This window comes from Amblyomma maculatum, chromosome 5 (assembly GCF_055883805.1).
Source record: "Amblyomma maculatum isolate TAMU_Amacu chromosome 5, ASM5588380v1, whole genome shotgun sequence".
Classification (NCBI taxonomy): Eukaryota; Metazoa; Arthropoda; class Arachnida; order Ixodida; family Ixodidae; genus Amblyomma; species Amblyomma maculatum.
The window spans coordinates 72,997,561-73,011,708 of record NC_139348.1 but is presented as its reverse complement, the minus strand read 5'-3'; the positions used below and the strand labels follow the sequence as shown (position 1 = coordinate 73,011,708).

The 14,148-nt window shown below is 50.7% G+C and overlaps 1 protein-coding gene across 1 annotated transcript; it reads left to right on the top strand.

Annotated features, from left to right (window-relative positions):
- Positions 1–6,095: 6,095 nt before the first annotated feature.
- Positions 6,096–13,390, top strand: LOC146188504 (uncharacterized). The gene is made up of 2 exons (XM_084605061.1): positions 6,096–6,110; positions 11,493–13,390. The coding sequence occupies exons 1-2, from the start codon at positions 6,096–6,098 to the stop codon at positions 13,344–13,346; spliced, it is 1,869 nt and encodes a 622-aa protein (XP_084461187.1). The 3' UTR covers positions 13,347–13,390.
- Positions 13,391–14,148: the final 758 nt, after the last annotated feature.

The following is a 14,148-nucleotide window of genomic DNA, read 5'->3' as shown; positions in this document are numbered from 1 at the left end:
CCGCAAGCACTCAGCCTTGAATATATAAATGGAACATCTTTATTGCTCCACGTGCACTGGAGACTTCTCTTTGGCCAGCTAGTCCATCTAGCACGAGAACAATAATATGTTCTCTCCCATACCTTGTAGCACGCGGAAAAGCTTTGTGTGACAGTCAAGGAACCTTACGGCAGATTGCTCGTAAATAGTGACAATAGTCAAACTATGCATTGATGCCTTTTGAGTTATACCTGTCCTCACCTGTGAACATTAGCGTCGAGGGACACAAGTTGGTTCACAATCCCGCCACCGAGACCCATATCTTTGAGTGCCGCACGAAGGAAGGGGTCCACGTGGGCGATTCCCAGTGTGGAACGCAGACTGCGGCCCACGTCTACGTAGATGATCCCTGCCCTGTATGAAACGCTGATCACAGAGGGTAGCCCAGACCGCAGGCTCGTTCGCACCACAAAGTCCAGGAGACGCGGAACGCCCACTGTGTCGTTGTTAGCCAAGGTTATGCGCTGGAGGCCTAGCGACGACATCAAGTCGGCAGCGGATGCAATACGCTCGTCTCTTCTAAGGACAAACGAGCGGCAGCTGTTGTAGAATAGTGACATAATTTTTTCCTCGTGTGTGTGCAGGCCCAAGTCCAGGTTGCGCACGATGTGCTGGAAGGCCTCGTGGATGCTGGATGTCAAGTTGTCCGTGCTCTCCTAGAAGTACAATAACTACATTTTACCTTTTTAGTATTTTGGCTGAGTATTGCTATTTTTCGTATTTTGTAAGTCACAGCATAGTACATAATTACATGTGCTGAAATCCATGGTGGCTACTGCAGCCATACACTTGAAGCGTTTTCGAGACAGGGTAGGAAAATCATTTCAAAAAGATAAACTCGCAACACCCTGGACTGCGCTTATATCGAATTTTACCACATCAAAAAGTAGATGCACGCCTCTTTTATTCTCCGTTCAGTGGACAAAATGATTTAAGGAGAGAAAGGCGTTGCCTGGGGGGGGAAGGGGGCCTCACCTCCATCTATGTCCTTTCTTTTTGTTCTCGCTTTAATGTTGAGGCCTTTTTTTCGTTAACGAACTCTGTGTTGTGTTGTGGCGTAGGCGTGATATTTTGTTCGCCAGCATACAGGGAATGTGCTCATGGTACATATGGCATAGATGGGCGCGTGATTGTCGTCGACGTTTTTCAGAATGGCCACAGGACTCCTTTTGTCAACGTATACGCAATAGTCGGCCCTATCAGGACTCTTCGTATACATATATCAGATTTTATTTGTTCTTGTTTTCACGCATACATTGCACAGCAACAAATAAATACTGTTTTTTTTTATGCTTCTGTATGCTGTTTTTCAAAGTGTCTATTCTACGCGCCATTTCTCTAGAAAGCCTAGGTACGTTGTTAAAGCTTCAAATCTCGCCCCAAGCTGCATTGGCCGTGTATTTTAAAAATGAAGTTTTTTTTCGCACTATAAAACTCCTGGTGGCCAGGACTAGACACAGAAAATTCCGACTGCGGCGGACCCGGGGTCCACGTAAACACAAAAGTTTAGAGCAGCGCTGCGGGACAATTTTTAGAATGGAACATGGATGTTTAAAGCAAACATTGTGCACTGTTTTATTTTCCTTTATTAATATTTTAAATATTGTTACGGGGTTATCAGCTTTTAGCAGAGGGCGGACACCGAAGACAAGGCTTTCCAACGGACGTTCTCTGTAGGCACCAGCCGACGCTGTTGAACGTCGTCTTCTCTTCAAAACTCACGAGAGTCTTCTTCTTCTTTCCTTATGCGTATGCGTTCTTCTTTCCATATGTGTTGCACCGCCTAATGTGACACTACCCCGGCGGCTGAAAAGCACCGTCCCGGTGCGTACTAGCGTCCAAACCAGGGTCCATGTAACACGGTTTTAGGCGTGCAACATGGACCGTCTCGGTGCGTGGTGTAGAGGCATGGCGGACGGGATGCAAGGGCACAATTTCGTATGTCACTGGTGTCACTTGTCGTAAAATACGGTAGGGTCCTGTATACCGGGGCGAAAGTTTTTCCGAGAGGCCAACGCGGCGAGCTGGAGTCCAGAGCAGCACGAGAGAGCCGCAAGAATACTTGGTGTTGCGATGACAGGAATCATAGCGACGTTTCTGGGAGTGCTGAGAGGCTGCGATTCGGTTGCGAGCCAAAACGCGAGCAGCATCAGCTCGGGCTGTGGCGTCACGAGCATATGAGCTGGCAGTGGTGACAGACGGGAGCAGGCTGTCAAGAGGAAGCAGAGGTTCACGGCCGTATAAAAGATAGAAGGGGGAGTAGCAGGTAGTGTCGTGACGCGACGAATTGTAAGCGAATGTCACAAATGGCAGCGTTATGTCCCAGTCGCGGTGGTCATCAGAAACGTACATAGACAACATGTCAGTCAGTGTCCGGTTAAGGCGTTCGGTAAGCCCGTTCGTCTGTGGATGGTAGGCGGTCGTGAAAGAATGACGAACGTTGCACAGCCGTAGGATCTCGTCGACTATCCGAGCCAGAAAGCAACGGCCACGGTCGGTGAGCAGTTGGCGGGGAGCTCCATGGACGAGTATAACATCGTTGAAGAGGAAAGCAGCGACATCAGTTGCACAACTGGTTGGTATTGCTCGTGTGACCGCGTAGCGTGTTGTGTAATCAGTGGCCACCGCAATCCATTTGTTCCCCGACGCGGACAGTGGAAAAGGCCCTAGAAGATCCAGACCCACTCGAGAAAATGGGTCTATAGGGATGTCGATTGGCTGCAGAAGTCCAGCTGGTAAAAGTGATGGCTTTTTCCGGCGTTGACAGCGGTCACAAGCAGCTACGTAACGGCAGACTGCGCGATATAGGCCTGGCCAAAAGAACCGACGACGCACACTGTCGTATGTGCGAGAGACGCCTAAATGACCCGCTGTAGGAACGTCGTGAAGCTCTTGAAGGACGGCTGAGCGTAGGTGCTGAGGGACTACTAGTAGAAGGTCAGGGCCATCAGGTCGCATATAGTGCCGGTATAAGGTGCCGTCGTGGAGCACAAACAAACGAAGAGAAGGGTCATCGCGATCGGCGCTGAGGCGATTGATAATTTCGCGAAGCTGAGGGTCCTGGCGTTGCTCATGGCGAATGTTGGAGAAATCAGAAATAGAGAGCACGCAAGCGTCATTGTCACATTCAGGTTGGCTTGGCGGGTCGACTGGATGACGGGACAGGCAATCGGCGTCTCGATGCAACTGGCCAGACTTAAAAATTGTACTCCTGAAGGCGCAAGGCCCAACGTCCAAGGTGGCCAGTAGGGTCTTTGAGTGTAGAAAGCCAACACAGTGCGTGGTGGTCAGTGACTACTGTGAATGGCCGCCCATACAAGTAAGGGCGGAACTTTGTAATGGCCCAAACTAGGGCTAAGCACTCACGTTCAGTGATGGAATAATTTTGTTCGGCCGCAGAGAGGAGTCGGCTGGCATAGGCGATGACGCGGGGTAACCCGAGCTGACGTTGTGCGAGAACGGCACCAATTCCATGACCACTTGCGTCGGTGCGCACTTCTGTGGGCGCTGACGGATTGAAGTGAGCCAACACTGGCGGACCGGTGAGGTGGGCAATAAGAGCGACGAAGGCGGCCGATTGTTCGTGGCCCCAGGTAAAGGAGACCTCTTTTTTCAGAAGCTGCGTGAGCGGACGGGCTATTTCTGCGAAGTTTGGTACAAATCGCCGGAAATATGAGCAAATACCGAGGAAGCTACGCACGTCGCTGCTAGATTTCGGTATAGGGAAATCCCTTACAGCACGAATTTTGTCGGGATCCGGTTGGATGCCATGGGTGTTGACTAAATGCCCTAGGACCTTGAGTTCCCGGCGACCAAAGGTACACTTCTTGGAGTTCAACTGAAGGCCAGCTCGTCGGAAGACGCCAAGAATAGCCGAAACACGATGGAGGTGGCCTTCAAAGGTTGATGAAAATACGATGACGTCATCGAGGTAGCACAAACATGTGGTCCATTTGAGCCCGCGTAATAGGGAGTCCATCATACGCTCGAATGTCGCAGGGGCATTACATAAGCCGAAAGGCATCACCTTGAATTGGTAGAGGCCATCCGGGGTGACAAAAGCCGTCTTTTCACGATCTCTTTCGTCAACAGAGATCTGCCAATATCCAGAACGGAGATCGAGGAGAAGTAGTTAGCACCGTGCAGGCAGTCGAGAGCGTCATCGATCCTTGGAAGAGGGTACACGTCTTTCTTTGTTATCTTGTTTAGGTGTCGATAATCAACGCAAAACCTCCAGCTGTTGTCTTTCTTTTTGACGAGTACTACCGGAGACGCCCAGGGGCTGCTCGACGGCTCAATAATGTTGCTTGCTAACATTTTCTCTACTTCGTCCTGAATGACCCTGCGTTCGGAAAGAGCAACTCTGTAAGGCCGTCGATGAATAGGTCGGGCATCTCCAGTATCAATACGATGTGTGACGACGGACGTTTGGCCCAGGGATCCGTGACCGAAATCAAAAATGTCGCTGAATGACCGCAAAAAGCCGGCAAGGGCGCTGGCATATTCGCGACGCAGGTCAGAGGCAACCATGGCTGAGATTGCGGTCCTCCGGTCTATGTGATGGGACAGGTTGTCCAGGTACGTCGGCGTGACGGTCGGACAGCACTGCAGAAATGGTAAAGGTGGACAAAGGCGACAGCTCGGCAAGGAAAATGCCCTCCGGGAGAACTTGTGAAGACATGCTGAAGTTGAGTACGGGAATGTAGGTGAGGTTATTCTCGACGTGTACAATGTTATGAGGTAGCACGATGTTGCGCTGTAGAGTGACGTCGGTGATGGGGTTGACAACGTAGTCGCCGTCAGGGAGGGAGGGAAAAGGTGACATGGGCACGTATACTGCTGCCTCGGGAGGTAGGCGAGTAAATGTACTGGAGCGGAGGCGAGGCTGGGATTGGTCAGCACTGGGGTCGTGAACACAATGGGGCAGGGCTAGGCGCAGAAGTCCGGCGGAACAGTCAATGAGTGCGGAATGGGCTGTTAAAAAGTCTAGGCCTAAAATCACGTCTTGAGGACAAGTATTAAGGACGGCGAAGAGCACAGGGACATGGTGGCCGGCGATGCTAACGCGTGCAGTGCACATTCCGATGATGGCAGCAGTTTTTTCATCAGCAACGCGAACTGTAGAGGTGTTAGCGGGCGTAAGAACTTTTTTGAGGCGCTGGCGGAAGGACGAACTAAGAACTGAAATATGGGCTCCAGTGTCAATGAGAGCGGGCACAGGGACTCGATCTACGAGGACATTGATCAGGTTGCGGCGTGGTGCGATGGTCCAAACACAGTTGGCTGTCCGGGTTGGTAACTACCCAGCACCTCCACCAAGGTGTTACGGGGTAGTTCAGCTTGTAGCAGAGGGCGGACACCGAAGGCAAGGCTTTCCAACGGACGTTCTCTGTAGGCACCAGCCGACGCTGTTGAACGTCGTCTTCTCTTCAAAACTCACGAGAGTCTTCTTCTTCTTTCTTTATGCGTATGCGTTCTTCTTTCCATATGCGTTGCACCGCCTAATGTGACAATATTATTATTCAAATATATATACACCGTAATGTTGACTTTTATTTTACTTTTTCAGCCTTGTCCCTTTTGTTTTGATTCGAGCGATGCTCTGTGCTTCATGTTTCAATTAAACGCATTGGTTCCCATGTTGCACTAATCCATGTTAATAGTAATTTATTAAACGCATTGGTTCCCATGTTGTACTAACCCATGTTAATAATAATTTATTATTATTATTAACATGGATTAGTGCAACATGGGATCCAATGTGTTTAATTGAAACATGAAGCACGGAGCATCGCTCGAAATAAAACAAAACGGACAAGGCTGAAAAAAGTAAAATAAAAGTCAACATTACGGCATATAAATATTTAAATAATAATATTTAAAATTTTAATAAAAAAATAAAACAGTGCACAATTTTTGCTTTAAACAACCAATGGCAGGAGTCGCGTTCTTACAGTGCGCAATGAACAAATTTTGTTTTTGATGTAATGTACAAGACTAGCAAACAGTACTTAATTCCACATGTTTAGCATTTTTTTAAGTAAGACTCTCCCCTGATGAGGCAGGGCCAAGTCGGTCACCGCCGCTTGCAGCGGGGACTAGCCTGCCACCGAATTTTTATCTGTTGTAGGTCGTCATTGCACCCGCCACCGCTTAGGTGGTGGACGACGGCTGTTGTGGCGGCGCGCGTCTTTCTCTCCCTCTTCTTTCTTCTCTACTTTCTCTCTTCTGTTCGCACGAGGCAGCGGAGCTGAAGGTGGCTCAGCTATGGAGGCGAAACGAAGAGGCGTCGTGTGCTGTGCGATGTCAGCGCACGTTAAAGATCCCCAGGTGGTCGAAATTACTCCGTAGCCCTCCACTACGACTCCTCTTTCCTCTTTCCACTTTCACTCCCATCTGCCTCCCTTCCCTTACTGCGCGGTTGCGGTGTCCACAGAAAAACAAGTGAGACAGTTACCGCGCCTTTCCCTTCCTATAAATAAATCAAATCAATATAAATAAATCAGGTGGCTCAGCTACAGAGCCAGTAGTAGGCCCGAGCATTTTCTTTTCTTCTTTCTAGAGCCACAACAACAACAATATTTTTAAGCCAGACGAGCAAACAAAGATTGTATTGTTGGCGGTGCTTACGTGGGCCTTCCAACATGAATGCTCATCGGTAATTTTGGCGAAACGTTTTAGGATTTTCTTTTTTTAAGAAATAGCCTTCAAAGCAAAGCCTAAAAACATGACAAATTGGATTGTTTCCTGCGTACAAACAATACGTACTAGTGTTTTACTATTTTTAGTTATAGATCATCATCATCATCCTCCGCCTGACTATACCCACTGCAGGGCGAAAGCCTCTCCCATTTTCCTCCGATTAATCTGGTCCTGTGCTAGCTGTATCCACGTGACCCCTGAGGACTTCTTAACCTCATCCGCCCACCTGACTCTCTGCCGCCCCCTGCTACGCTTTCCTTCTCTTGGAATCCAGATTGTTACCCTAAGCGACCATCGGTTATCCTCTCTTCGCACTACATGTCCTCCCCATGCCCATATCTTCTTGATTTCCATTAGAATGTCAGTAACGAAATGTTTCTCATGCCCACACTGCACGTTTCCTATCTCTTAACGTTATCCCTACCATTTTTCTTTCCATAGCACTCTGTGTTGTCCTCACCTTAAGTAGAACTCTCTTTGTTAGACTCCACGTTTCAGCCCCATAGGTAAGTACAGGTAAGATGACTGTTGTATACTTTCCTCTTGAGCGATACCGGTAAGCTGCTAGTCATATTCTGCGAGTGCTTGTCAAATGCGCTCCATCCCAATCTTATTCTTCTTGGTTATTCCTTTTCATGGGCCGAATCTGCGGTTACTACCTGTCCTAAGTAGACATATTCGCCTACTACTTCCAGTACTTCGCTACCTAATGTAAACTGCTGTTCCTTCCCGAGGCTGCTGAACATTACCTTAGTCTTCTGCATATTGATTTTCAAGCCTACCTTTCTACTTTTCCTGTCTAGGTCATCAATAATACCTTGCCATTCGTCCCCTGAGTTACTTAACAAGCAAAGTCATCAGCAAATCGCAAATTCCTTAGGTATTCTCCATCTACTCTTATCCCTAACTGCTCCCATTCCAAGTTTTTGAATACTTCTAAGCGAACTGTGAATAAAACTGGGGAGATTGTGCCTCCTTGCCTAACACCTTTCGTTATAGAAATTTGTTACTTTCTTTATGCACAACTATGGTTGCTGTACAGCCACTTTATATATCTTCCAACACTTTCACGTACGGCTCGTCTACACCCTGATTTCGCAATGCCTGCATGACCGCCGAGGTTCTACTGAGTCAAATGCTGTTTCGTAATCAATCAATGCTATGTATAAGGGCTGGTTAGATTCCGAGCATTTTTCTGCCACCTGATCGATGGTATGGATATGATCGATATTAGAGTACCCTTTCCGAAAGCCTGCTTGATCTTTTGCTTGACTGCAGTCTAAAGTTGTCCCTAGCGATTATTTTGGTAAATACCTTATATGTAGTAGACAGTAAGCTGATCGGTCTGTAAATTTTGAAGTCCTTAGCGTCCCCTTTCTATGAATTAAGATAATGTTTGCGTTGTTCCGTCTCGCCTGCGGGAGGCGGTTCGAAACCCACCACTGGACACCCACCGGTAAAAATGAGTACAAGCGTCCCCTGGCCTGGTGCTGGGCTTTCCTAGAGGTGTGCGCTTGTGAGAAGCTCCGTAAACCCGCTTATTTAGTTAGAGATAGTTAGTATTTAACCCTTCACCCAGTTCTGCCAAAATGTTCAATAATGAGTCTTTACATCAATGATCTTTACTAAAAAAACAAGGTTGCCAATCGCTAGGCAGCCTGTTGAGCCCCGCCGGGGTGGCCCAGTGGTTACGGCGCTCGACTACTGTTCCCAAGGACGCGGGATCGAACCCTGGCCTCGGCGGCCACTTTTCGATAGAGTCGAAAAGCAAGGCGCCCGTGTGCTGTGCAACGTTAGTGCACGTTAAAGAACCCCAGATGGTCGAAATTTCCGGAGTCCTCCACTACGACGTCTCTCATAGCCTGAGTCGCTTTGGGACGTTAAACCCCACAAACCAAACCAACCAACCAGCAGCCTGTTGCACAAGTTTATAATTTCATAACGCCTTACAGTGCATATCTTCAAATTAACCCTGCACATTCGAGTTCCACTTGCTTCGTAACGTTCGCAAGTAAAAGGGAAGTCTTAATACTGTAACGGCGCGCGTCTTTCTCTCCGTCATTTTTTTTCTCCTCTTCTTTTTCTCTTCTGTCCGCACGAGGCAGCGGAGGTGGCTCAGCTACAGAGCCAGTAGCAGGCCCGTACATTTTCTTTTCCTTCTTCATACAGCCAAACCAACCACAACAACAACACCTTATTTAAGCAGCGCTTAAACTCCACAAATTTTCTTTCTAGTTTTGGACTGACATCAGTCAGGAAACGATATAGTACCGGCGCAGTAAACAACGATAGATTTGACACTGTATATTATGGGTAACATTTTGTCCTAAAAGCTGCTCGGTTCAAAAGCGTCGTCATGCTTTAACCGGCCAGCTATATTATATATGGCAATATATCAGTCTTACTCTATATATCTGTGCAGTGTTATGTAATGAGATCCAGTCCCCACCCATTACATGCGAAAAATAGCCGCCCATTATGAAAGGGTCCCGCTGTCGCAGTTAAAAGGGTTGCGCGTGCACCATCCTGACGCAAACGCATACGCCGCGCACCTGCTGCAGGTCATTTTCTCGCTTCAATCTGGCTTGCATGGTGTTCCACAGGGATTCAAAAAGAAGTGTCTGCACTGCTGTACTGAACTCACGGAATTGCATCACTGTAAACTTGTTAACGAGTGGCTGCATTTCAATTGAGGTGAAACGAAGGTGGTGGTGGTGAAAACGTTTATTTCATATTGGGAGGTTTGACGCGGAGCCTTAAGGGCTTCGGCCTTATAATACTGGGTGGAGACCCTAGTCAGAGCCCCATTGGCGGTTGCCGCCGCCCGCGCACGCCGCGTTAAAGGGCCACTGTCCAGGGAAGGCCCTTTTAAGCAAAGGAGCCCAGTGTTTCGATCAGGTACAGGAGATAGTCTGTGCAAAATGCTACAGTGACACGCGCGCCGCAAAGCATCGAAAATACAATTCAAAGCTATCTCATGCTCTCCTCCGGGAAGCCAGATTCCCCGTTTCCTGCGCTGGCTGGACGGGCCACGATAATGACGTACGTACCGGGAACGACGTCAATTGGTCCGTCTCGCTGACTGACGGGAGAAGGATGGGTGTCTATCGCTCGCAGCGCGCTTTTCCCTCGCCACGGCAAGGCTGAATCCAGCGGCGCGCACTCCCTAGACCGTTTCTTTTTTTTTTTTGCGCTCGCGGAGAGCCACGCCCCACCTCCCGCCAAACGCGGAGGAGGAAGGGGAATTTTTATTGCGGAGGCTAGACGACCTCGGGCAGGAGAGTGAAAAACCTTCGAGAGGGAATTGAAGGAGAGAGGCATGACAGAATCGGGTGATTGCGGTGGCTGTTACTGCGTTATTAGCTACTCTTTTCAAAAACATTTTGCAGCCTTGCGTTCTAGGGGCGAAGTCTCACAGTCACCGGGGAAGAAAATATTTTCGACCGGAGGGTGGACAGTGGGCCTTTAAGGCCCTTTGGGCCTGTAGGTCGCAGCAGCCGCCTGGTCGCCTCCCAGTCCTCCCGGGAAGGGTTAGCGATGGGGGGAAGGGATGGGTTTTGTTGGCAGGCCCGTACCATGTGGTAGGTGTCAGCCACCTCCCCACAGTACTGACACTGTCCAGTGAATTGGGAGTCAAAATGTTGAAGTACTGCCGGGCACAGCATTGTGTTAGTGAAGAGGCGCAGGAGCAGCCTCTCGTTCGCTTTTCCTAACCCTTTGCAGGGGTTAGGGTATGTGCGATGCGAGTTTTGATAAAAAATTACAATATCTTTGAATGTGTAGGCCGGATTGGAATCGATGTCCTCAGCCGATTCGAGTCCCGAGGAAACTGCCCGGAGAGAAAGCGCGCGGGCGGCTGCGTCTGCTGCCTCGTTCCCTGCAAGACCCTGGTGGCTAGGAGCCCAGACGAGATATCGGCACGCGGGGTCCGTGTCCCGACAGCAATGTTGAAATATTCTATAGTCTAAGGGGGTGGTCCACCCTTGGGCGACGTTCCGGCAAGCCCCTCGTGAGTCGGTGATGATATATTTAGAAGTGTGGTCTGAGGCGGCGAGTGCAATGGCTACCTCTTCAGCGTGTGTTATAGATTTGGCCTTGAATGTAAGGCCATCGACTGTGTTCCCGTTGTGAACGACAGCGGCCGTGTACCAGCCCCCCGGATGGGGGCCTGAGGCATCCACGTAGAGCACACCTGATTTGTTGCCATCATGGCGGGCCAAGGCTTCCGCCCGCGCCAGGCGCCGCCCATTATGGTCTTCTCGTGACATGTTGGCAGGGAGAGGCCCCACTCTGAGGGCGCGTCTCCAGAGTTCTGGGATGCGGAGCCTCTCCTTTGTGAACTGTTTATGTTGAATGTTCAGCCGGACAAGAAGGCGGCGACCCGACACTGTGTGAGGCGGGTATATTGGTTCATCAAATGTGCTTCCCGAAGCTCCCTGAAAGTGTTCACCACCCCTAGGGCTATGAGCCGACTGTTGGAGGTGGAGATTGGGAGGTCGAGGGCACGTTTCATGATTTTTCGGAGGATCACCTCAAGGGTATCCTCCTCGTGCTTCCGCAAGTGGAGGCAAGGAGTCGAATACAGGATTCGACTGGTTACGAAGGCGTTTGCCAGCCGCAAGGCACCCTTACTTCGCAACCCCCAGCGTTTGTTAGACACCCGGCGGGATCGATCGATCCGAAAAATCAAGCGGAACAACTGGATACAAAGGTCGTCCAGGTAGGCCGATTTTCTTCAAATCTACGGCCAGTTTTCGACCGACCACGTTGGCGCCGTCGTTAAGCCTAACGGCGTCGCCGACGCCTGGCCTGGCGGAATCGGCCCTCCGAGGAAAAAATGGCGACTTACCGCGCAACAAATACGCGGTTACGACCCTGAGGCAATGTTGTGGACCTCGGTACCCGCCACCGGAGATACAAATTCGACGGTTATTCCGAAAATTCAGAGTCAAGCTTTACTTCAAGCGGCTGCACGCCGCTCCCAAGACAAAGCCCAGATGGCGGCGTTCGGCACCGCCCCGGCCGCCATTTCGTCGGTCGGAAACATGAACGCTCCCGCGACGCGCGCCACGGGAAGCAAGGACAAGGCGTTCTCGAAGTGGAAGCCGCGTCCAATACCTACACCGGCTCCCGAAGACAACGTTATAGTCATAAAGCCCAGAGAAAGTGTTTCTCTTCACGAGGCGTTCACGGAAACTGGCTACGGCACTGCCATTTCGGCGTACCTCGGGCTGAAACGGGCCAGCGCCGTCTCCGTTCTACCCTCACGAGAACAAAACATCATCATTGTGCATACCCCGAACATCGAGGCGGCCGACCTGCTCATCGGGGACTTCACAGTAAACACCGAGAAGGGGTCGATCCCGCTTCGGGGTTACCTGAGACAAGACGGCGGCAACATATGCCACGGCGTGATCGTGGTCCGTAATTCGGACACCACAGAAACTCTCCAAGACCGAGTGTGCTGGCGCGCCGGCACCATCCTGGAAATCCGGAAATTCGGAACATCCAACAAGGCACGCATCACTTTCGCGGGTAAAGAGAAGCCCCGTTACGTGCACTATGACAACATGGTCGTCTCTGGGCGAAACTATTACAAAACTATTCCTGCGTGCGGCCAGTGTGGGGCCGTCGGGCATCGCGCGGACGCATGTCCAAACTTGCAGTCTGACACCTGTGGACTCTGCGGATTCCAAGCTTCGCTAGTGGAGGGGGTGCGGGCTCCTCACAACTGTGTTCCGCGGTGTTCTGTGTGCGGTGGCTCCCATGTCACCAACTCTCGCGACTGTGCGGCACAATTCCGCACACCCAAGATAAAAAAGAAAAAAAAAATGGCGCCCAAGAAGAAACGCCGCCATGTTGGGCCTCCCGGCGATCAGCCTCGCCAGGAAATCACCAACATCGAGAACCCACCTACAGGAGGTGCTGAAAAACGACCATCGAAGGTGTCGCCACCACACGGCGGACTGGCGAAACAAACGACGGAAACGCACGGTGATACCAGGACCTGGGTCAACGCAGTCAAAAACGGACACCAGGTGAGCGGTTCGGGTGGGGCTGCTTCTCTCTCCCCCCTTTCCACTCCCTTCCCAAGGGCGCGTAGCGCCGAGCAAGATCAAATAGCAGCACTCAGGGCCCAAAACGAGATGCTGCTTAAGAAAATTAACGAATTGGAATCCAAAATTAACCAGTCTTCTCCGCCCTCGCCTCCCGCGGCTGAGGTAATGGAGAGTGAGCTCGTGGTGCCAAAGGCGGTAACAAGCTTGGAGGCAGCATTCGAGGCCCGATTCGGGGCCACGGAGGCACGATTCATTGCCATAGAAAATCAAATTTCAATGATGGTCAACGCCATCTCCAAATTGCAAGAGACAATCCCCGCGATGATTGCCAAACAAATTGCGCATTTCTTACGCTCCTCGCGCAGGCCCGGCGGTCCCTTACCCGGCCGTCCTAACAAAACTTCTAGACGCACCCCTGAGGTAGACGATGACGACAACTGCTCGCTCTCCGGTATGGAGGATGCCCCCCTTCCCGCGAGTGTTGGCTCCGGAGCAGCGTCAATACAACCCCTCCTCAGCCTAAATGACCATGGCGAGCAGCCCTAAGATCAGGCGCTCCCCAAGAACCAATTCGGCCACCCCCGTCCAAATTGTCCAATGGAACTGTCGGGGCTTCCGCTCCCGCGCAAAGAGGGCGGATCTCCGACTTTACCTTTCAACTTTCAACTCTCTTCCCGCGGTGGTTGCCCTCCAGGAGCCAGGGAGTGGCGTCACCCTCACAAATTACATCACCTTTCAGCAGGACCCTCTTCCTGCATCTGCGTGCATAAAAATTATGCGGCTACTCTAGTTGACTTAGAACTTGACAATGAATATTCCTACGTGATGGTGACACTTCGTCCGCTCAAGAAACAAGATGCGCCACTCCACGTACTCAACATCTACTGCTCCCCCAGACTCAAAAATGTAAAGTTCGCAGCACTCTTTAGCCGCGCTCTAAAGGCTGCGGGCAGGGACTCCTTGGTGATTGTGGGTGATTTCAACGCCCACAGTACACTCTGGGGATACGTGCGTGAAGAGAAGCGGGGACGCAAGCTAGCGGAACTCGCGTCCACGCTGGGCCTGACTCTTCACACTGACCCTGCATATCCAACGCGGATGGGTAATTCAGTGACCCGGGATACATGCCCGGATCTCACCTTTACCAAAAACATTGTACACGCAGAATGGATCAACACCGAGGAAACCCTCGGTAGTGACCACTGCCTTATCAATACCACTGTAAGAACTAAACCATTGGCAAGACCCCACGCACAAGCTCGGCTACCCGACTGGAATAAGTTTCGGCAAAGCTACATCAATTCGGCCTCTATCCACGAACAAGGATACCACGCGTGGGCACAAGGAT